The sequence below is a fragment of the Ammodytes marinus genome, assembly GCF_949987685.1.
Source record: "Ammodytes marinus genome assembly, chromosome: 4".
Taxonomy (NCBI): Eukaryota; Metazoa; Chordata; class Actinopteri; order Uranoscopiformes; family Ammodytidae; genus Ammodytes; species Ammodytes marinus.
Genome location: NC_137233.1, coordinates 32,802,238 through 32,827,320, shown reverse-complemented (window position 1 = coordinate 32,827,320; position 25,083 = coordinate 32,802,238). Strand labels below are relative to the sequence as shown.

The window sequence follows — 25,083 nt, the reverse complement described above, 5'->3', positions numbered from 1 at the left end:
ATTCAGTAGATGCGGAGCAACATTAGCATTCTTTTAGAGTTGTGTTTATAACCATCCAATAAATGAAAGCCTAATATTCCCTCTTCTTTTGCATTGTTCCGGTCTCTACCAACTCCCGAGGGAATGATCTGTCTCCTAAAACTATAGTGCGTAACTATCGCCCCCATGATGAATTATGAGGGATTACAACAACGCTGTTGGCACATATACACATACGCCTTTGGTGATCGCACACCTTTCTTTACATCAATGTTTTATCTGAGCAATAGAATCAATCACTTATTGTGGTGTTTTCCGCTAGTGCCACGAATGTCCAGCTGGGTGAAAATAGTAGCCAGCCGAGATCCCGACCCTCCTATGCGGATCTGTGGGTATGCCCCCCGGGAGACTTTTTTTTACCTTTTTAAAGTGAAATGCATGAATCTGGTGTACTTTGAGAGGTAAATTAAGAGGCTAAATCTGAGGAATTTTGTATGAACAAAACAAAGTCCGATGAATTACAAGCTATTGAAGAAATTTGGATTTTCCATCAAAATATTAAAGTAAAACAAAATATTATGTCCTCTGGAAAAAAAATCCAGTTTTAATACACAGCCTATGCTCTGTAAATTGGTACGTAAGCAATGGGGGAGGGGGGTCACCATAGCTAATAGCAACATGCCCATTAAAAAAAAAGTGATTTTGCAACTCAAATTCTCATGGTGGTGAGCAGGTAGCTTACCACCGGATGAAAATATGGTGGATGAGAGCCTTGAGAGTCAACCAAAACAGTAAAAAAAAAACTTGCACACACATCAGGAAGTAATATGCATTAGCACCGGATAAACATTTGTGTGGATGGTTTTCAAGTTGTTCTATTGATTCATCATGGCGTGCATAATAAATAAATACAGGCTTGAAAATATAAACTGCATGGAGAGAGAGAGAGACAGAGAGTGAGTTTGGTGAAAGATAATCAAAGAGAAGAGGCTCTGTAATGATCTGTACTGGAAGACAGACACGGAGGAAAGACTCCAGACTCTTGGCACAGTCACTGATTATTGTACATTAATCATGTATCCTTATTTGTGAATGGACCACAGCCAAATACTTGGCAATGTCTCAGTCCATTCAAAAAGCGAACACACACACACACACACACACACACACATGCACGCACGCACGCACGCACAGATTCTCTTCTCCCAGTCATCTCTGTTATGAGGACTGCTTTGCATTACGTGGCCATGTGCTTTCTCTTAGCTGCAGTAATACAATTTGTGCAGAAAGTCTCCCATGAAAACTCAATTTATTTTTTCTTATTTAAAAAAAAAAAAATTGCAGTTGCCAAAGGGCCAAACTCAAATGATTCAGCACTTTCACTTAACATTATTTTCCCATCACTGACATTCTATCATACACAGCATTTTTTTCTCTCTCAGTGGCCAAGAATTTGGAAAAACAGCGGGATGTTTGACATTCACAAAGACAAGAGGGTCTGTCACTTGTGTCCTCTGGCTTCAATTGTGCATTTACGAGCTTTTGCGATTCCACTGTTCTATTTTCCCAACAGACTGAAACACAGTTCAATTCACATCTCAACTCTGGGCAACACAATTCTGTCTGTTTTCTCAGCATCTGCTCAGAGTTAAAGTGCCAGTGTTGTTTCCTCCTGCATTGGCTAAACTTTTGCGGGCATAATTAAGATCATCTGGCGGTCGTCTTACCTAGTGAAGGGGTCACTGCGTCCAGACCCTCTGAAGATGGGGGAGGGGAGGGGAGTGAAAGAAAGAGGAACCCTGATTGTGAGCCTCAGAAATACTCCTTTTCCTCCTTCCAGAGTCCATACGTGCCTTTAATAATAAATAAATGAATAAAAAAAACAATATAGGGGAGAACGGGGTAATCTGACCCACTTTGTACATTTGCTCCCCCCTAAGGGAGCTAAAATGATTTATCACTCAAATGTACACATTTCCCATTAATTCAGGATATTTCCTAGAAATGGGCATTAGCAGAATTGTTTCAAGACAAAGGGCAGTGAAAATATGATTGTTTTAAAAAAAGTTGTCATGTGGCTCACTTTACCCCAGCTGTGGGGTAAACTGATCCACTTACTGTTTCCACTCTGAAACTACCATAACAACACATATTGTACAGTAAGAATCCTGAAAGCTAGCCACACATTCCAGAACTAATGTCGGACTAATAAAAGAATGATGGGGTTTGGTCAATTAAGCAAAGCAAATTTTCTAAACACTTGAAAGTAACTCTAAACAAAATCAAATACAACATATTATAATTCAAAAGGTTTTAATAAGATTCAAATGAGAGATAGAACCAGTTAGATTAGAACACAGTCTGGGGGTCAGAACACAGGACCCTTAGAGCCAGCTAGTGTCTGGGGGTCAAAGCATAGGAAAATCAGAACCAGCGAGAACAGCCTGGGACTCAGAACACAGGAGAAGACCCAACTGGATTATAACATCAGCCTGTCATACTCTACAACTAGGCCTACTCTACATTCCAGCCCTGAAGGTTACAGGGAAAGATGAGAAGGTGCTCTTTCCGTGTGGTTGCCCCAGGTCGTCTTCCTGGTGTATTTCCTTGGCATGATGGCTTTTCTACAATGTGTATGACATTAAAATAAAACATATGTTATGTAATATTACATTAAAATATGTTTAAGACTAAACTTAACTTGTGCCTCATGGTAGGGGAAAATGAGACAGTGGCTCACTTTCCCCCACAGCATTTGGCTCACTTTCCCCCACCACCACAATTTGAGAAAAAACTACCTCTCTTAACATTTCAGGCTAATCTTCAGTTATCAGCATCACATGGTTTCATATGTTGGTAGTTCATCAACACGTATGATAGAAGTTTTTCTACGTGAATACATTTGCTTTGGCACAACAGTTGATTAAGTTGACAGCAAGAAAATTTACTTTTACATGCAAAATACCTATTTTGGTGAAAAAAAACATGCTTACCACAGCACCATGAGGTCCTCTCTTTCAGGGCCATGGGGAAATGAGAGGGGCTTGAAAACATATATCTCACATGACCACAAATATGTTCCGTTGCCTAGATACAGGGGGTGGCTCACATTACCCGATGCCTCAGATTCCCCCGTTCTCCCCTACATATAATTCTATCAAATCGAAAAACAGAAATGTATAGCAGTATAACTCATGTAGGCACTGTTTTAATTATGAAACCAGCTTAAACAATACTGACTTTTTATGTTATCCATTCAAAAATATTAAAGGAGTAGTTCAACATTTATGATATTTAGCTTTTTGCTTCGCTCTCCGGTTCGAGAAAATGTGACAAAAAAAAAGTTCCTGTAACTTTGTGTGTTTTTTACATGGAAATGTGCAAAGGTCACTCATCCAAGTTAGCTTAGCTCAAACACTGGTAGTCAAGAGAAGCAGGTCAAAAGATAACCTTTACAACATCACTGAAGCTCCTGTGTGCTTGTTGGGACTTGTTTATTTGTGTTATGTTATGTTGTTCTCTATATTTATATACGTTATATCATTTAAAAAACAAACTACATACTGGATGGAAACCAGGATGTGCCTGTGACGGTCACGTATGTATTTGATCCAAAAATGACAACGTGTAGTTTGATAAAGAACATAACATCACTCAACCAGGAAGATGACAGGGGAGGCTTGGGAGACTTCCACTCAAAGAGTATTCTTCTCCGAGCTAAGAGAGAATGCAATAACATCTGCCTGAGTTCTAGAGTAGGCAGAAGGCACAAGGGGAACCCCAAAAATGGCTGTCAAAGGACATGGCTGAAGATTTAGCTGCAGGACGTCAGACAGTGTTTTGAAAACAGAACACCAAAAATTGTTCAGGCTCGAACAGAGAAAAAACATATGACTGTGGTCAGCCGGGGCAAAGCCACACCGGTTGCAGCTATCGTCTACGTCAGGGTAAATCTCTGCCAGTTTGGCTTTAGAAAAATGGATTCTATGAAATACCTTAAACTTGAGCCCTAGACGAGCACAGGATGATGTTGAGCTCATTCTGTCGATTGCCTTAACCCACCAGTCATCTGTGAAATCCACATTTAATTTTTTCTCTCATGCAAACTTAGCTTTGAGCACAGGTGTGTTATTGAGCGACATAAGACCGCTATATACCCGGGATATAAGAGCTTTCTGATTGGGACTTAATTGAAGTAATTCCTCCCAGGGCAAAGTGGGGGGTGGTGAGGGAAAAGAAGGATACTGTGTACAAATGAAGTGCCTTATTTGTAAGTAACGAAAGAAATGTGAACGTGGCAAACCAAATTTCTTAATTAGATCTGTAAAACTGGAAAAACTCTGTTTTCATATAAATCCAAGAAGCAGTTAATGCCTTTTGCTTTCCAGAGAGAAAATGAGACATCTAAAGCAGGGAGAAATAGGTGGTTACCAACTATGGGAGCAAGTATAGACGAGGATAATAATTTGAAATGACGCCAGAACTGATACCAGATCTTAAGGGAAGCCAACACGATTGGGTTTTTGGTGTGCTTAGACGGGACAGTTGGAAGAGGAGAACACAACAACGCTGAGAGAGATGTACCCAGACGAGACTTTGATTCAATGGACCCCCAAGAGGTGTTAACTGTATGGAACCAAAACAAAAGTTTTTGAATATTAGCTGACCAGTAGTAGTATATAAAGTTTGGCAGGGCAAGGCCCCCTCCAAATGTACTCATTTCTAGTACGTTTCTACTAATTCTTGGGTGTTTTCCTGCCCAAACAAATGATGTAATAAGTTTGATCAACGATTGAAAGAAGGATTTTGGTAAGAATATTGGAATGATTGGAATAAGTAAAGAAATCGGGGTAATATCGTCATCTTCACAGAGTTAATTCTGCCTGTCATCGTCAGAGGGAGGTTACCCCATCTCTGAAAGTCAGATTTAGTCTGGTTTAGTAGGGGAGTGAAATTTGCAGCCAGAAGAGCTGAAATGGACGGAGTGATATTGACCCCTAAATATTTAAACCCTGAGCGGCTAATACTAAATGGCAACTGATGGAGGTCAGAGGGGGGAATGTTAAGCGGGAAACACTCGCTTTTCTGCAGATTAAGCTTATACCCGGAAAAAGACCCAAATTCATTACGAATAGAGATAACAAACGGAATAGCCGTGGCAGGATTTGCGACATAGACCAAGAGGTCATCCGCATATAATGACACACGATGTTCGATTCCCTCGCGATAGATTCCCTGAAATAGGGGGGAAGAGCACAGGGCTATGGATAGGGGCTCGATAGCTAGGGCAAATAAAAGCGGAATTAAGGGGCAGCCCTGTCGGGTCCCGCGCGATAGTGGAAAATAATCAGACCGAGTGTCCCCAGTGCAAACACTTGCCTGGGGGTCAGTATATAAAAGACGAATCCATGAGCTAAAGCGGTCACCAAAACCACATGTTTTAAGAGCAGTAAATAAATACAGCCATTCTACTCGATCAAAGGCCTTTTCGGCATCCAGTGATATTACAACTTCAGGACTTTTAGAGGTTGGGGTCGAATACTGTAAATTATGTTCATTAATGTTCTGGGGCCGTATTCACAAAACATTTTATCTTAGCGCTAAGAGTACTCCTAAGGAGCACTAAAAGTTCTTAGTAAGGAGTAATTTCTTAAAACCTATTCACAAAGCTGATAAGATCAACTTTTACTAAGGAATGGGAGGAACTCCTAAGCTGAGAATAGAGGGCGGTGTTGACCCTGTTGCTATGGATGATGTCATGTTCATACCTTCTATGCCCACAGTGATTGGCTGAGAGGGAATGAGAGCTAAGAGTGAGTTTATGATAGAAACACTGTGGAGATATCCATATCGTGTTGCTGTATTAAAGTGAAGAGTTTTTATATACAATTAATGACAAGTGACACTGATTTAACATGAAACCAAGATACTGCAGGGTTTCCCACACATTCGTTCACAATTAACCTACAATAGCGCCACATAGGTCTATTAATTTAAAATGTTACAATGATTTGAATCGGAAAAAATATCCTCATTGAACAGCTGCACGCCATGCACTCTCACTGTATTTCCCTCAACGGCGGACTATGCCGCAATAGTCAGACAGCGGCAAACCAGGAAATTCGCAATTTAGAAACAACAACTGGCGAAATCGTAAAGTGCATGCGGAAGGAAAAAGGCGAGACACGCAACTATACAGTAGCGGACCTGTGGAATGGAGGAGTTGGAAGCGCCACATATGGGCCTACTCTAGTAACAAATTAAACCCAAACGTGACACCAACAGTAACTTTCAGTGCATCGTAAACCCAAAGCAACTGCAGGAAAAGGAACTTAATACATAATTTTTTATATAAATATAATAAATATAAATGTGTCTATACTTTCTAAACATAGCTTTACTAAGATCATTAAACCCTTACAGCTATTAAGGTACCTTTTGTAAAGCTCACTAGCATTAAATCTCTCCAAAATGCCATCAAATGAGTGTCTGTGATTTACTCTTAGTGACTTAGGAGTCCTCTCGAGGACTCCTAGCTTTTCATAGATTTAGGAGCTAGTTTTAGCGCTAAAATGCTTTGTGAATTACACTTATCTTAAAAAGTTAGGAGTCCTAAAATTAGGAGTGAAACGCCCCTTATTTTTGAGAGTTACTCCTAAATCAGCACGTTAGGACCTACTCTTAGCCTTAAAATGTTTTGTGAATACGGCCCCAGATGTTGAAGAAAGAATGACGCCCTTTAATGAATCCTGTCTGCTCATTTGAGATGATATCCGGCAAAACTGCCTCGAGACGAGTTGCTAGAACCTTCGCTAAGACCTTGACATCAACATTGAGGGGAGATAAAGGCCTGTAGGACCAACGAGTAGGGTCTTTATCCTTCTTTAGTAGGAGAGAGCTGGGAGACTGCTAAGTAACCTGTTTGCAAAGCCAGCATCATCAAAATTAGGAGCATACACGTTAACCAGTAAAACAGGTGTCTGCTGTATGGTACCTGTTACAATCAAATACCTTCCATTGGGATCTGAGATTGAGCTAGTGGGATTGAATTGTGTTCTCTTATGGATCAATATAGCCACACCCCTAGCCTTTGAGTTAAAGGTAGAGTGGAAGACCTGGCTTACCCAAGATTTGCCGAATCTGACATGATCGGTATTGCGCATATGCGTCTCCTGTATGAAAGCTATATCCGTTTTTAAATGGATCTGGATCTTTTAATAGTATGTCCCATGCCTTTGACATTCCATGACAGAAACCTAATAGAGTTTACCGAGTTATTAGACATCATTAGGGTAAGTGTGTTTTCTCTTCTCAAAGAAGAGAAAAAAAAGAAGAGAAAAAAAAACACACGCAACTCAGCTGGGAAACCCTATTAACGTTCAACACTAAAACAGTGTGGTTTATAACAGTATCCTAAAGCCCGTGTGGGGATGGAGTAGCCTAGATAAAAACAAAAACAAAAAAACAACAACACCCCACACACGTCAGCTGGGAAAATATTCTTTAAGTGGCCAACATCTAGGCTAAAGTCTGTTTTACCTTACAGGATGAGAGAGTTCAGTAGTCTGAAAATCCTCAGCGAGCAGAGAAGTGCGATTCGTAAAATGCCTGGGCTTCTTTCGGGCACTCAAAAAACCTCTTCTCTCCGCGGTGTTCCACGCGCAGACGGGCAGGAAACAGGAGGGAAAACCTGACTTGCTTCTCGTAGAGGCAGCGTTTCACACCGGCAAAGGATGCTCTCTTCTTAGTGATGTTGGCGGTCATGTCGGGGAAAAAGTAAACCTTCTGTCCATGGTACTTGAGCTGCTGTGCGTCCCTCTCTCGTCTCAGAACACGCTCCTTATCGCTGAAGTAGAGGAATCGGACAATGAATACTCTCGGTCTGGACCCCCTGCCTTCCTCCGTCGAGCGCGCTGGGCCGATGCGGTGAGCTCTATCCAGAACCGATAGGGAGGAAAAGAAGCTGGCGCCGAGGACCTCCGTGAAAAAGGTAGCCATGAACTTTACTGGGTCTGCTCCCTCGGTCTTCTCTGGGATTCCAATCACACGTAGATTATTGCAACGTGACCGTGATTCCAAATCTTCGGTCTTAGCCATCAGCTGTGTATTTTCAGACTGCAAACGAGCACATGTCTGCTCAAGGGCAGTGATCCGGTCGCTGTGGTCAAAAAGGGCTGTCTCCATGGCGGTTGTCTTCAGGTTGAGCGAGTCGGTGGTCGACTTGACGGCATCTAAGGCAGCAGAAATGGGCCTCAAGGCTTCACTCACATATATAAAAAAGAAGTGAACGCTTGGGAGCCCCGGCGCAACACGTCCTTCTTCTTCACATGCTAAACCGGAAGTCATGCATGCATTACCTTTCCGAAGCAGATATGTCAAATCTGTCACTTACTCTTGAAATATGGCTTTCAGTAGAATATACACAGGTCCTGTGTTATAAACAAAGTGTGCGATTATGGATGGCTAGAGGTGTGATAGCATCATGGTGGGAATAGTGCATGTTGGTGGGGTTAGTGTGCTTTTCTATTTATTTTTGCGTCAGCCCCTTGCCCCCCCCCCCCCCCCCCCCTTCTCCCCCCAAAATGTCTGTGTCCGGCCCTGGCTCCTTTATGCTCAATAGAAACATTAATTTACCGGCATGAAGAGAAAGCTGTCTGGGGAGAGAGGGGCTGTGAGTTTGGCTGGTGTCGAGAGGATTTATCACCGCGCTGAAAGTGTGTTTGCATGTGGAGTTAGGTGGAGTTAGGTGGGGGTCGGTTTCCTGAGACAAATCACTGTGATCAGATTTGGGTCATTTCCCCCCCAGGTCAGACCCAGGCAGATATGCAGGAGTATAAATGGCCTTCAGGGAACTGTCTCAAACAGACATGCATTGTGTGGAAAAAGTCTTTAAGGTCTATGCTGCTTTTCGTTCGTTTTTTACAAGCTCTTCTGGGGCATTTTTTTTAAGTCGTGCCTGTGCCAAGTCATTTCAAATGAATGCTATGAAAGATAGCACCATGTAAAAAATGTGCCAGCGAATAGAGAGCTTTAAATGGAAGCTGCTGTTTTTCGGTCGTTTTTGACTGCACTTTTTTTTAAAGGCTGACAAAAAAAGAATGGCTGTGTAATAGATACTCATGGGAAATACCATTTGAAGAAAATAAATTGGCCCTAATGGTCTCCAGCCATGCTAGCGGCTCTGTGAGGCAATGACAATGCTGACAAATATTTTCTTATTGGCTATTAAGACAAAGTGCAGCGGAGGATAATGGGAATGTCAGTATAACAGGTATTTGGTCGTTATGTATTAGAATTGTTTTGTAAGATCTGCTGATCTAGTGGCACTAGATGAAAGCTTAAGGGATCACCAAAAGTATGACAGTTCAATCTGAGGAGGCACGTGTATCAAATATCACTACAAGCCATCTTATAGCTTTTGAGATATTTGACTCTGGCCAAAGTGGTGGACCGATAGACCGTCATTGCCATATCTGTAGCCATGAAACTAGCATGGCTACAGTCAAGTCGAATCGAGGCATTATCATAATTATTTTTGTCTTCGTCATTTGATTTATTACATTGATTTGGTAATCCCGTAATTACATATGTTTTCAAATTAATGTCTTTTGTGTAGGATTTAAGAAATGTCTGACTTTGGAGGCTCCTCAAGGCAGTATTGAACACCAAGGATGGAGTTATCTTTACCATTAAAATGTTTCCTAATTTGCTTAAGTAACTGCTCAAATATAGGACTAGGACGATGTAGGGTCTGGCAATGAGCAATAGACCTTCCCAACTCAAGGGGCGGCACCAACACATGCATTTTAAATACTATTGCACGCGATTGGATTAGCACTACGACCAATCAGAGCAATGTACAAGGTGACGTATTCATCCCCGATCGAATTGATGTGCAATTATGTACAATTGGTGAAGCCAGAAATTCAGTCAGTTTTAGAGAGCTGTCAATGAATGTGTTGTGTGTGTTGTGTTTCTCCTCTCCTAGTGACAGAGCTGAGGTCTACCTGGGCGATGAGAACTCCCTGAGCCTGACCTTCAACGCCCGCAACGAGGGAGAGGGAGGGGCGTACGAGGCAGAGCTCTATGTGCTGCTGCCCCCGGAGGCAGACTACAGCGGCATAGCACGCAACAATGTGGTGAGGGGCACACACACACAACTATTACTGGGGCCGACTTAACTTCAGAGCCAAGGCTTTTTTGATGTGGGTATTAATAGCACGGGGATTATTATCTCTCCAATTTAAGTTGAAAAAACAAATCTCTGTTTTTTTCATAAAACTGTACTGTACAGCATGTTTGCTTATCATTTAAGTTGTTTTAGCTCTTGAATGCAGTGCTGTAGCTAGTGATGTGGAAAGCCCCACATTGTGTACATTCCCAGCAGAATCTGAGCAGAACCAAAAACATAGTCTGAAGAAGAAAAAATGCCAAACAAAACATGGAATCATCTTCTGGCAGGAAGAAAAACATCATAAAACTAGTCATAAAAGCTGTCCACTGAGATGTCTTATATTTGATGTTATCTGCTCATCTGTCATAGTCATCAGAGTGTCGAGTGCATTGGATTATTTATTTGTGTGGCTCCTCTCTCCAGAGCTTGACTCAGCTGACGTGCACCTATGAGGCAGAAAACCAGACCCGCTATCTGCTGTGTGATCTGGGAAACCCCATGAAGTCTGGTACTAGTGTAAGAGCCGGCCTTTTTTCACCCTTGTGTTTTAGTCAAAACTGAATCCAATTAAAGTGTTCTCTTATAGCATAAATCATACACACACTTATAGTGTTGATGTTGAAAAATGTTAAAAATGTAATACATGATGTCATAACCTCAATATGTTAATAATGGCTTCAAGACTTAAGACGGGGATTGAACGTTTAAAAGAATTGTAAAAGAAAAAATGACAAATAACAACCAAGTCAAATGCAAAACATCTTTTAATTTGATATAATATTAGTTTCTAGTTTCTGTTCCTTGAAATAACTGTGTCCATTTTTCTGTCGGTCCATTTCCTAGTTATGGGCCGGCCTTCGGTTTACTGTGCCCAGACTAAAGGACACTCACCATAGCATAGAGTTTGAGCTCCAGATACGGAGGTAGGTTCTCCAATCCTGTATGGTACAGTACCTCCTTACTGTAGATTCATGTGTTTTATCTGAAGGCCAGTACATGTCAAATGATGTCTGGATGTTCCAGCCACATTACAAACAAATTGTTGCTTTCCTTTTGTAGCAAAAACGCTAATAACTCGGAGAGCGACGTGGTGCTGTTTGAGCTGGAGGTGGCAGCCATAGCCGATGTAATTCTGCAGGGGTGAGGGTTTATTGCCTTTACCACATTACATTGCATTACATTATATTATGGCATCATGGTTCCTGCCTAACTTACAAACCCTGTGTTTTTGTGCTGCAGTGTGTCTCGGCCAGACAAAGTCCTCTTCCCCCCTCCTGATTGGACCTTTAGACAGAGTCTGAGGGAGGAGCAGGACATCGGCCCGGAGCTGCAGCAGGTCTATGAGGTAATATATTTCTTTAAAAAAAAAATTCAATCTGAAATTCTGTATATTCACATCAAAAAGCTGGGTAAAATGTTCAGTTTTCATTAAGTGAGGGGGACTGTACAAACATTATCGGGTAACACTTTATAATAACTATCCGTTGTAACTCGTTAATAGATCATTAGTAAACTCTTAATTAATGATTATTAATGATTTGTTAAGTGTTTGTTAGCAGTTTGTTAAGGATTTATAACAATGGTAGATAGTTGATAGCTTAATAATTGAATCAGTTCATCTGGGACGAGGCTGAAATAGGCTATAGACTATACACAGTGCATGGGCAACTGAGGGCAGCCCCATTTTCAAATATTTTTAAATAAACTCAATACACACTGTGCATGCCATGGACTTGAACGTGACGTGATCAGTTAATCTCGGATTACCTCCCAGATGAACTGATTCAATTATTAAGCTATTAACTATCTACCATTGTTATAAATCCTTAACAAACTGCTAACAAACACTTAACAAATCATTAATAATCATTAATTAAGAGTTTACTAATGATCTATTTACGAGTTACAACGGATAGTTATTATAAAGTGTTACCCATTATCGTTGGAGAGGTTGGTCCAAAAAGGGCTCGGTGGGAGGTGTTCTTTTTTTATCTCCTGTGTTTCAGTCAGTACTGAATCAAAGTTTACCTTGCTTCACCATCCTCATATTACCATTAATAATCTGACAGTCACATGTAAATACATGGCCTCATCGCAAAGCACTCTGTGGTCTGTCTTTCACTTGCTTCCTATACAAATGCAAGCGCCGAATTCAAGGAATATTATGACAGCAAAGTTCTGGTTCAGCCCCCCCTCCTACCCCAATAATGTGTTACAGTCCCTAAGACAAATGCAAATCCATTGTATTGTACTAAAATATGTATATTTACATAATCTCTATCAGATGAGCATGGTGGCTCCATGAAGATGTACTGCAACACAAAAAGCCCTTTCAAGTTCAACCAAGCTCTCTCTCTCTCTCTGTTTCTGTTTCTGTCAGTTGGTGAATAATGGTCCCAGTGTGGTCAGCCAGTCCACGTTAGAGGTGAGATGTCCTCTGAAGGCTCACGGCCACCAGCTGCTCTACCCTGTGGAGCTGCTCACTGAGGGCCCACTCAGCTGCTCCTCCAAACACACCTTCAATGCACTGAAACTCAAGGTGAGGACACACAAACATGCCTACCTTACCAACAGTGGACTGTCAATCTACTCTGACAAAGTGTGGACCCCTCGGTTTCTGGTCAAAAGAAATTGCCTAAAGGCCAGGACACACCGGCCCGATAATCGGCCATCGGACATGGTCGGAGAGTCTGGAGGGGGCGGGGACACGTATCTGTTTGGTGAGTTCGGTGACGTCGGCCGTCGTAGATGTCGTTGGGCTTCTTTTCAGCCGATTCAACATGTTCAATCGGCGTCGGGCAGTCTTTCAGTCGAAGCAATTGATTGGTGGAGGGCTAGCGAATCAGTGAAGCCCGGAAGTGAGGCGGGTAGCACAAACAGCAGTGACGCGCAGGCAATGTCGTAAAACTCTCAACACATTGTTTGGCATCATTCCGTTAGCTTGATATTAAATACTTGGGATCATGAGGACCGAAGAAATCGAGGAACAACTTATCAGCATGGTAGAGGATAGACCCTCGCTGTTTGCGGTTGCTTTCTCCAACCGGCTGTCCCATCATTTCCGGCTTCCGTATTTTTTTGGGCCACAATACAGATTAGCGCCGCCTGCTGTTATGGAGACATTACGTCCCGCGCAATGGCAGAGCGTACGGAAAGTCAGTAGTCGGTGTGTTCTTGGCACTTTTTGGGCCGCGACGGGCAGACTCGAGCCGAACCGGTGTGTCCTGGCCTTAAATGGGATTTGAATCCTTGACCTATGATATCTACATATCAAACTCCATTCTCTGCAGCAGTGGAACTGTCTGTCCCTATTGGTGTGTTAGAATGTATTTGTGATACAAATATGATGAACATAATCATGGCCACAAATGTTAGATAAATAATGTTTTACCTGCAAATATTAAGTAACTTGGCTGCATGCCTCAATATCAAGGATTGCACTACTAGCAACTAAATCCAAGTTTTAAATAAATGGGTTCTTAAAGTCCTCACTCTCACTCTCTCACTCACTCACTCACTCACTCACTCACTCACTCACTCACTCACTCACTCACTCACTCACTCACTCACTCACTCACTCACTCACTCACTCACTCACTTGCTCTCTCTCTCTCACACACACACACACACACACACACACACACACACACACACACACACACACACACACACACACACACACACACACACACACACACACACACACACCACATATCTCTTGGTTGGCATGGTGAGGCCATTACCTATGGTCTATTCTTGTCCTGGAACATTTAATTGTGTTTGTTAATGACTCTGTCAATGTCTTGATGTATGCAGCTCCAGCCTCCAGCAGCAGCGGGCTCCATCTCACTGGAATCCAGCAGTGAGCATCACATCCAGAGGAGGGAGACGTACAGGGGCCTTCTGGCTGAACAGGGAAACCTGGTGAGACAACATGAAAACATTGTGTTTCCAGCTGCAAATAATAATCATACCAAGCAGGTTTAATAACACTGATTCCTGTGTATCCATGGGCAAGGTTAATTGTCACATTTTGATGGACCACAATTGATGCAGCAGAACCACAGACATTCCACACATTCTTCTTCCTTGTGAAAACCTGGCACTTACAATGACCACAAGACAACTCAACCACTGGCAATTTGGGCAGGGGGAAATTGGGTGTTAACTGACATCAAGTGTGGATATGTTTTTGACTAGACTCTCCGTCTTGAGACAGAAAGGGCTTGGTAGAACTTGTCTAACATGTGCAGCAGTACAAAGCTGTAAACACACTTGAATGAAGTCAGTGGAGTTCCACTTGAAGTCTAACTCCACTGCCCCCTCTAAACTACAGGCTTAACCTAATAGAACGGTGGACTCCATGTGTCCCTTAAAGACCCCCAGGAGGTGTTTGTTTTTCTTCTTCTCTTTCCTGCTTGACTGACACAACAGAGGCTCTTCAATAAGAGCTATGGCTCTAGTATCTACTGGGTTTGGCGTGTGTGGCTCTAAGCTGGGCCTTTTTTCATCTTTTTTTTTTAAACTCTCCTGGGTGCACACTCATGTCAAACACAGTGGAATCAGATTATGGGAGGAGGCCTCTGAACTTGTAAAAGATTAAAAATATAATAAGATTATTCCTTTCAACAGAGGAAGGGGAAATAGATAGAATGAGCTCTGGTCAGCATCTCCGGCTGCTTGCTGTAATTGTTTGTGAAATGAAGTGAATTAGATTGGTGATTGACTGGTTTGCCGTTGTGCAGCTTGCGTCGCCCACTGTGATGTTTGCCAGCTAATCTCTTACGGTATTTAAATGAGCCATCTGGAGAGTTGGACAATCTCACTGTATGTTGAAGATGTTTCCAAACATGCTCCGCCTCCGCTTGAAAGTTGAATGTTAGTTTGAGTTGAGAAATTACTTCAGGATAAGTAGCCATGAAGTCGCATTGTTTTCTGACTATTAGACTCATAGACTCAGAGTTTAATATGTTCAACATGTTATTCTATTATTATTTATATATAACAGTTGAACGTGTTAGTGGAATGATATCCTTACTTGGCTCTAGGTCTTTCAATTGCCCACTATCCAGATTTTTTTTTTTACTGTTGGACAAAGGAGAACGAATACATTTTAACACAAAAGTATAGTAGTGCTACACATTTGTAGGTATATGGTAATTACAATTAAAAGTTGTATATTGTAATGTCACAGTAAGGACAACAAGGATTTATGACTCCACCTTTTATTTCATTTAGTTTTCATTTTTCCTTTATTTATCCTCGAAAGATCAATTGAGGGGGCGACCCTCATTTACAATGATGTCCAAATGTATGTATTGAAAGCAAAGGTAGACTGCTTAGAATGAAGTTGAAGCCATAGCATACCTCATTCTAACAAGGATGATGCAGTATGGATTTATCTTTTCAAATGGATAGGCCTGTTTAGTTTTTTTAATAGATATTGTGAATTGTGTAGTGTTGTTGCAGCTACACCAAATCAGACTTATTGGCTAATATCAGCTAATCCAATCATCATAAAAGAACTAGTGCTATTGTGCTGTGTGCTGTATGTTTAACTGTGGCTGTGTCCCTGTGTAGACATGCTCTGCAGTGGAGTGCTGGCAGCTGCAGTGCCAGGTGGGGCTGCTGGAGAGGGGGGCCAGCGTTATCCTGTCTGTACGCTCTAGACTCTGGGCCCAGACCTTCATGGAGGTGAGACCACAGCACACTGCTCTGTAACATACCCGGCGTTCCACATCACATACTCTTTCTTTTTACTACACTAAATACTAAAGTACAGAAGAGTTTTAGGGCCACAGGAGAGAAAAGAAAATCAGATGTTTCATTATGTTGAGAAATGTCAAAAATAAAGACGAATACTCCAAAATAGGTATTTTTGGCATACTGCAATTGACATGCATGTATTGGGACATCCTAAATCTTTTTCTGCCATACTAAATAGTTTGGATGTATGGGGATTGGAACTCAGGGACAGACAGTAAGTCATGTGTATCTGTTAATACAGGGAACTCAAATCAAGAGGGAAAGACACACTGAATTTAAAAGAATGAAGTCAGACTGTTATGATCTTATACTGCCCTCTGTTGGACTGGTCACAAAACAACTGCATACTGCATGCTAGTTCAATTCAATATGTGCTACTGATTGTCATTGTATTTATTTCAAGTAAACAAAATGGTGTACCTTATCAATTTACAATAAAATGATAAAGCATCTACATTGACTGGGGAACATCAAAATGGTTTCCTTAAGACTTTCTTGCATCGTCCTCGAACCTTGTCACGACCAACTGTTTTTTTTTATTAATTATCTATAGCTGTAGACAGCTCCTACATTTGTTGTATGTATTACATTGCGAAGGAACAACCCCATTAACAAATAATTAGCACATTTTTCATGTCAGTTTGAGCACACTTAAAACCTAGGTAGAATGACTACGTACAGTATGTAGTAAGCAGTACAGGGCCTGAGACTGGATAATGTCAGAAGATTAATAAGAACTTTGACACAAGTACTAGCTGTAATAGTCAAAGTCTGGGTTTCTGTTTTAATGTCTAAACGTGTAAAATTGCAGATTTGTTAATCAAAATGTTTGGAATCTGTAAATAAGCATGGACCAAAGAACAATAAAACAAAGTGATGAAACGCTATCCCAAACATCAGAGGACCAACGCAGGGCGCTTGTATAAAAGAAATGTTAAAAAAGTAAGATACATATATATATTTTACTTTTCTACAGAGGGTCTATAAGCAGTATGTTCTGGAGTGCTATGTTCATTACAAGATGGACAGGATGCCATATTCTATTCCTCCCAAATTCAAGCCATCGGCATCAAAAAGGGTAAATAACTTCATCTGATTCTTTTATTGTCTTTTTTACAATGTCATGAGTTGCATAAACTGCAGCTTATGGACACCTCAGTGTTAAAGTCAGCATTTTCGCTTGTTTTCAAAATCACTTTTTTATCAAAATCTGTGAATAATATCTCCTCATGGTCTGCTACCTGTCCGTACTGTATGCGTAAAGAGAAAAACCTGGTGTTAATACACAGCGTAGGCTCTGTAAATGGGTATGTAAACACAAAGAGTATATAAACAAAGGGCAACATGCCCCTTTTACAGAGCCTAGTCTGTGTACTACAGTCAAGTGCGAAAGTTTGTGAACCCCTTGAGCCTTTTGGAATTTTATTTATTTTAACCATTATTAATTCATTTTTATCAATACCAGTATTTTTTATATGAAATAACAGATGTTTGTTTATCAATTCAACATTTTTCTTTTCCAGAAATCAATTGTTAAAACAGATAAAACTAATTATTTGACGAATGTTGTATGTGCAAAAGTTTGTGAACCCTGAGCTGCATTGCTTAAATCGAGCAGGTTGACACAATCAGGTGGGCCAAATTGGTTGATGAAATAGACCAATGTAATGAGAGATCTTTAGGAAAGAAATTGGGTGGCACTAGATAAAACAGAGATCAAACCAGGTCAGTTTAGGCTCACCAAAGTGAACCCATACAGGTCAGACATGCTAAAAGGGAAACAAATCTCAGAGGATCTCAGGAATAGAGTTTTGATGTTGCACATTTGTCTGGGGACAGTTATAAATTCATAAAAAAAAATTTGAGCTCAATCGGTCCACCGTGAGGCAAATCATCTACAAATGGAGAGCTTTAAGAGTGACTTAACATCTGCCTAGAAGTGGACTTCCTTCAAAAATATCCTCAAGCGCCACAAGAAAAGTGATTTTTCAGGTAAAAGCCAACCCAAACATTACATCTGGAGATTTGCAGACAATTTGAAACCACCATTATTCACTTGGGAGAAGGTTCTGTAGGTGGTAGGCAGAATTGCGTTTTTGCCCAAACATGGCGGTTTTGGTTATGACCAAACAGTTCAATTTTGGACTAATCTGTCCACAGAATAAGACTTCAGGTATCTCCAGGTGCTCTCTGGCAAAGTTGTGACAAGCAGTTTTGTTCTTTTTTGAGAGCAGAGGCTTCTTCAGCAACCATCCCATGAAAGCCATGTTGACTGAGTTTTCTTCTTATTGTGGAACCATGCACATCTGTCCCAGATGCTGCAAGAGAGGTCTGCAAATCACTAGATGTAATGTTTGGGTTGGCTTTTTACTGAAAAATCACTTTTCTTGTGACACTTGTGGATATTTTTGAAGGAAGTCCACTTCTAGGCAGATGTTCAGGCATTCTTAAAGCTCTCCATTTGTAGATGATTTGCCTCACGGTGGACCGATGGAGCTCAAACTTTTTTTTAAATAATGTATAGCTGTCCCCAGACAAATGTGCAGCATCACAACTCTATTCCTGAGATCCTCAGAGATTGGTTTCCCTTTTAGCATGTCTGACCTGTATGGGTTCACTTTGGTGAGCCTAAACTGACCTGGTTTGATCTCTGTTGTATCTAGTGCCACCCAATTTCTTCCCTAAAGATCTCTCACTACATTGGTCCATTTCATGACTCAATTTGGCCCATCTGATTGTGTTTACTTGCTCGATTTAAGCAATGCAGCTTAGGGTTCACAAACTTTTGATCATACAACATTTGTCAAATAATTTGTTTTATCTGTTTTAACAATTTATTTCTGGGAAAGAAAAATGTTGAATTGATAAACAAACACCTGCTATTTCATATAAAAAATACTGGTATTGATAAAAATGAATTATTAATGGTAAAAATAAATACAATTCCAAAATGTTCAAGGGGTTCACAAACTTTCGCACTTGACTGTATATGCGGATTGGATTTTATTTTCAGCGCACACACAGTACACTAGAGACAGAGGTAGCGGATGGTGAGGAGATAATCACTGATTTTGACAAAACAATTTTGACAACAAGCGTTCTCCAGAATCGCAGACTCCACCTTTAATTGAATAGAGGTACAAGAGGCGCATGTGAATGCTGTGGTTCCCTGTTTGTTCAGGTGGTGACGTCTGTGATGTGGACCAAGCCAGACACTCTCTTCTCCATTCCAGTGTGGATCATCATCCTGGCAGTGCTAGCTGGGTTGCTATTGCTGGCCCTGCTCATATATCTACTATACAAGGTAAAGAAAACTACCCCCTGCTTTAAAAAACAGTCCGGAAGTTTGGGGATATCTATATGAAATTGAATGTCAGGACAGTTTAAAAATGAGGTTAGTTAGGGTTACAACACAGACCAAATGATAACACTTTTTGATAGCTACTGCATGTGGCTGCTATATAACCAGTCTCTTAACTTCATACACATATTCAATAAAACAGTGAGTTTGGATGGATTTCTGGAAAGGCTTACCTGGCACCAGAGCCTCTGTAAAGGGAAGAAGGGAATGTTAACATTTCTTGTTAGAAAGTGTTGGAAACAACCAATAGAAAGAGACTCAACCCAAAAATGGAGATGCAAAACAACTCAACTACTTGGACAAAACTACAAAGAGATGCCAACCAACTATATAGAAGTGGGACAAAACAGGGTGCAATGTTGAAAAAATACAAACCCTATGTTTAGGCAAATTAAATTACATGTTTGTATCCAACATATACTAAGCTACTGAGCTAAGCTTTGACACAACCTCCCAGCTTTTGTTTTTTTTACCGTCATTGGCCTATCACCACCGTCAGATGTCAACTCCGTCAGATTTCCTGTCTGACGCTGTTGACATATTTAACGTTTCTTAAACATAACAAATGGAATGTATATAGTAGCCATTTGGTTTTTCTGTTGATGTTAGGTGCTAGTATGAAATACTTCAGGAAAATAAAATGATCAAAAAATTTCAAATAACTTCTTCAGAAATTGTAAGTCGGTGTTGACATATCATGGTTGTGACACAGGACTTTCAAGATTAGGAATGTAAAATATTCTAAAACTACAACACTTATCAGAGCCTGTCTGACTCTAATGTACTCTGCAGAGGTAGAATTTGAAAAGAGGTCCTTCAAAGTGAAAGCTGCCCCTTATTCCGCCTGATTTTATTACATTTTACATATTGAAATGTCTGATGGTGTTGACTTAAGTGGTCCCACCACTTAGAATCCTTATAAAACATGAATGTGTTGTAGAAGAACAGTTTTTATTGATATGAGAGATTATTTAGCGTTGCTTTTGATGAGAAAAGCTCTCTTTAATCATTAAAGTACATTTTTAAAAGGTTTTATTGCATATGAAAGATTGAAACCTTCTCTGTGGACACACTGTTTTGGACAACGAGAGAATATAACAAGTGTCATATATTTGACATAATAATGATAAAATAAAATTTAAGGGGATAATTGTGCTCCAGACATTCTATTCTTCATCCCTAATAACATCTACAATATTAAATATTTTTAGTTTTAAACATAACAGCAGTTACATTTGGAAGACAGCCTTTTGTCCCGGTTCTCAAGAATCACTGATATACAGTATGTGTATATATATTTTTTTATATATTATTCTTTTCTTTTTCTTTTCTTTTTTAAAACGTGTGTTTCTTGTTCTCTGGGTATCTTGCTTCTAGTGAGACTCCCTGAGAAGGTTCAGGAACAGTCATGTCTACAGATGTCCAGTGCACAGACTTCTAACCTTATTGTCAGGTTGATTTGTATCTTATCTTGCGCTCTCTCCATGTTTCCCTCTAGATGGGCTTCTTCAAAAGGTCTGATCCATACGGGACGACCATGGAGAAGGCCCAGCTCAAACCCCAGGCGTCCTCTGAGGCTTAGTACATCCAAGAAGTAGACGCCCCCCTTACCCCCACACACACACAGCTGTTCAGAAGAACTGGAATGAATCGTCATATTTCCAAAACAATTAAGGAAAACCTTGCTAATGATAGACAGGCAACCCATTTATGAAGGGACTGTTATGGGTGTTGTGTATCACTGGAATACCCTGATTATCTGGTGCTGCACTTAAAATGCCAAAGCAGGGAAAGACTACGAGGGACATGCAGTTGAATATGCACTGCAGTTATCGGGCATGAATTTGTACATTCAGAGCAAGATTTTATAAAGCTTCTGCAGGAAGAGCAAGATCTGCTCCTTGGAATCTCATCTCTGTTTGGAAAATACACCGCTTGTTCAACATGTTGAGCAGGAAACTGAACTTCACAGCCCATCGATACAAGGGGGAAAAATGCACCTCCAACAAAAGGCACTAATGCTACAGTATTTCTTATTTCCTAAAAGGTGTATTTTAAGCCATGTTTGCAATCCCTGTGTTTAATATGTCTTGAAATTCCTGCTTTTCGTATGATTTATACACTACTTTTTATTTATGGCACAATGTTGTTTTTTCATATTGGTTGTTGAATGTTGTACTGTACTGCCAGCAGGAGAATCCTGATGAAAACTGCGATGTTTGACTTGAAATATTCCTCTCCCATATTGGGAGGTATTTTTGTGTATGTTGTTATGTATATGTAATGTATTCAATGTGGTATGACCCGTTGGTGTTATGGCCCAGAATAAAGCTTGATTTTTTTTATACCCACCCAAAATGTAATTAGTGTGCTGTCATGAGCGTTGAAAAAAAACAGCCCATTGCTACCGACATGATGCTGTATGAATGAATGACAAGTTTATTTTCTTGACAGCCTTTTCAATAGAATCAGCAATTACATATGTTGTATTTGCAATAGCAGAGACAACATAGGTCCTGCATTTAATGAACTACCTTTACATCGACTTTGTTTGTGTATTACCTCTACGGTGCCCACCGTCTCTACCATTGTGTCCTTGAGCAAGACACTTAACCCCAAACTGCTCCAGGGGCGCTGTACTACGGCTGACCTTGTGCTCTGACCCCCTCCGAAGTGTGGTAACTTGAGAGGTGATATGCGAAAAGACAAATTTCGCATATTTCGCATGAAAAGACAAATTTCAATGTAACCATTGACTAATAAAGTAACGTAACTTAACTTAACTTATTAACCTTTGTCTCAAAAGGAAGGAAAGCCTGGTTAAATGGACAATGCTAAATAAAATTACTTAAATTTTTTATATCATTGAGCTACAAAAATGTAGTATATTCTCCTCACTGGTACTCATCAACCGCCGCCGGACTGATTCAATGTGGAGTTCTACTGAAAATAGTTTTCTGTACACAGGTCCTACTTTGTTTGACAGAATGTACGTAGCTCAGGCACACTCCTCACTTCGGAATTCCAACTTTCTCTCTTTTTAAGGGACACCAGTTCTTTACCCATATTGCCATGGATTCAACCTTGTTGGTAAACCACAGACACCCACTACACACAGTCCAACACAGGGCACACATATGCCTGGTAAAGTTAAGTGTATGTTGAGAAACCAATATCCCTGAGCATCTTGGTTTCGCCTATAACTCCACCAAGAACTTCACTAGCTTCTTCTTCTTCGAGTCCGTTGCAATCAAAAAGATGTCATTCTGCCAGTATCTGGTGCAGGTCACAGCTGAGGGGGTCGGTTCAGCCAGGTCCTGGGGGCTGCACTGGGGGCGTCATCACACTGCAGTAGGTGGGACATTGTCTGTACTGCTCCACAGCTGCATATGTCTTCTGGCTGGTAGCCCCATGCTTTCAACAGTGATTTGCACCTCCCCTGCTCCACTCGTAGCCTATTGAGAGTCTTCCAGGTTGGCCATGGGAGGTTGTGCCCGCTGGCAAGGCATTCCATAGGGGTGATTCCTCTCTCCATCCAGTCATGGGCTTGTGTGTAGAGCTGGTTCCATTCATCTTTCCAGATGTTGGTCCTTGCTGTTTCTTTGGTTGTCTGGAGGGGTGGGACTGTACGCAGGAAGCTGGCTCTGGATTTCAGTCGGGTGGAGGTTCTGTGTGTCCGTGAAGGGGGTTCCTTGTGTCGGTCTCCTGTGCTCTCCGCTCGTCTTGGGCGACGATGGATCGTCTGATGGGGGGGGGGGAATGCCAGTTAGGGCGTAGAGGCACGGGACTGGCGTTGACTTAATGCATCCCGTGATAATGCGGCAGGTGTCGTTGAGGGCTGTGTCAACAAGTGTGGTGTGATGACTGCGGCTCCAGCTAGAGCTTCTCAGCTGTGAAGAAGCACAGGGCTAGGGCAGTTGCACAGATTGTTGGTGGATCAGCGCCCCACTTGGAGTTAACCAATTTGCGCAGGATGTTGTTGCGGATGTTGACCTTGGCTTTGGTGTTCTGAAGGTGGGCTTTGAAAGAGAGTGTCCTGTCGAGTGTGACTCCGAGGTACACGGGGTGGGAGTGGTTTGAGAGCCTGTGGCCATCCCATGAGATGCTTAGTTCTTTTCCTGCATCTCGATTTTTTAAGCTGCATAGTTGGGTTTTTGATGGGTTGGGTTTCAGGTGGTTGTTATTGTAGTAGGTTGTCATCTCCTGGAGGGCACCTTCCAGGACAGACTCGATCTTTTGAAAGTTCTCTTGTTGAGTGGTGATGCAGAGGTCATCAGCATAGATGAAACGGCAGCATTGTGGGGGGAGTGGTTGGTCGTTGGTCTAGATGTTGAAGAGGAGGGGGGCCAGTACGCTGCCTTGTGGTAGGGCTTTCCATTTGCTCTTCTTATCGTCTAGTTGGACGAAGAAGCACCTGTTGTTGAGGAGGCTTTTCATGACTTGGCTGAGGAGGCTTTTCATGACTCGAGGTCACCAGTCATGTCCAAAAGTTTCCTGATCATGGTGCGGTGCTGGACAGTGTGGTAGGCAGCAGTGAGGTCAATGAAAGCTGCTCCGGTGATGAGTTTGCGCTCAAACCCCTCCTTGATGTGTTGGATGAGGTTCAATAGTTGCCCAGCACAGGAGTGACCAGGGCGGAAGCCAGCTTGGTCTTGAGTCAGCTTGGGGTCTATGAGTGGCATAAGGCGTTGGAGTAATAGCCTCTCGTAGAGCTTGTAGGTGACGCAGAGGAGGGAGATGGGTCTGTAGCTCTTTGGGGATGATGGGTCCTTTCCAGGTTTGGGAATTGCGACAGTCTTGGCCTTTCTCCATATGGTGGGATGGTTTTCTGTGCCAAGCAAGAGTTCAGCATTTCCAGGAGCCAGGTCTTCGCTTTAGGTCCCAGGTGCTGTATCATTTCGCCAGTATGTCATCGATTCCTGCTGCTTTCCCAGGTTCCAGCATGCTCATTGCAACTTTGAGTTCTTCTAGGTCAAAGGGCTTGGTGAGAGCGCTGGCTGGTTGTTGGCAGTCTGGTACCGCTGTCTGGCGGTATTCTCCTGTGGGTTTGCGCCGGTCTTGGCTGCGACCGTTTGCCACCAGCTGTGCTGCAACTGAGTTTGCTGTGACTGTTGTGAGCGTGGGTGGTGTGGTATGGTATGATCTTCACCGAGGCGGTGGATTGTGGCCCATGCCTTCCTGCTGTTATTGGTCATGTTGGTGTTTTCTCCAGCTCCTTCCAGACTTGCCTCCGATCTTCCCCGACTGCGTTCAGCAGGATCTCACCGAGTTCCATGGTGGTGGAGGAGAAAGGGTCCTGGTGGTATGCCCTGTGGTAGGCTTCCAGTAGATCACTGGATGTTTCCGATGTACTCAGTCTGGCATCCTTGGTATGTGTCGCCTGGCTGACCTTTTCAGCCGTTCTGTGAACATAGTATAGTTGTTTGGGTGTGGTGGAATGCCTGGGATGGAGTCTTCAGTCTCCTTTTGGAATGACATCCAGTTGGCCTTCCGCAGATTAAACCTTCTGCGGAAGGGGACGGTTGTTGCTTGGAGAACGGATCGGATTTATGGTGATTGGCCGGTGTTGCGTGTGGGGGATAGGGTCCAGGACCTCTTTCACAGCTCTGGATGATAGTTCGCTGCTCATACTGTCCCATACTGTCTGTGTCGGATCTCGGCAACCAGCTTCATTCCAGGGATGGCTGGTCGGTGTTGTGCAGGGCCAATGTGGGTTTCCTGCATGCACACTATGTCAAAGCGTTTGCCCGCTATCGCTAGTATGTCTGCCTTACAACTGGAAAATCCTTCAATATAGATTGAT

The 25,083-nt window shown here is 41.9% G+C and overlaps 1 protein-coding gene across 1 annotated transcript in view; it reads left to right on the top strand.

The window, feature by feature from the left end:
• LOC307249128 (integrin alpha-5-like) overlaps nt 1-21,628 on the top strand; it is a 61,841-nt gene extending 40,213 nt beyond the window's left edge. Inside the window, exons 20-30 of the mRNA XM_080025762.1 lie at nt 9,968-10,118; nt 10,577-10,669; nt 10,997-11,076; nt 11,213-11,293; nt 11,393-11,498; nt 12,534-12,692; nt 13,970-14,077; nt 15,734-15,847; nt 16,896-16,997; nt 19,101-19,223; nt 20,779-21,628. Coding sequence (XP_079881888.1) covers nt 9,968-10,118; nt 10,577-10,669; nt 10,997-11,076; nt 11,213-11,293; nt 11,393-11,498; nt 12,534-12,692; nt 13,970-14,077; nt 15,734-15,847; nt 16,896-16,997; nt 19,101-19,223; nt 20,779-20,862 — 1,201 coding nt within the window. The 3' untranslated portion in view covers nt 20,863-21,628. The remainder of the gene's footprint in view (nt 1-9,967; nt 10,119-10,576; nt 10,670-10,996; nt 11,077-11,212; nt 11,294-11,392; nt 11,499-12,533; nt 12,693-13,969; nt 14,078-15,733; nt 15,848-16,895; nt 16,998-19,100; nt 19,224-20,778) is intronic.
• Nucleotides 21,629-25,083: the final 3,455 nt, after the last annotated feature.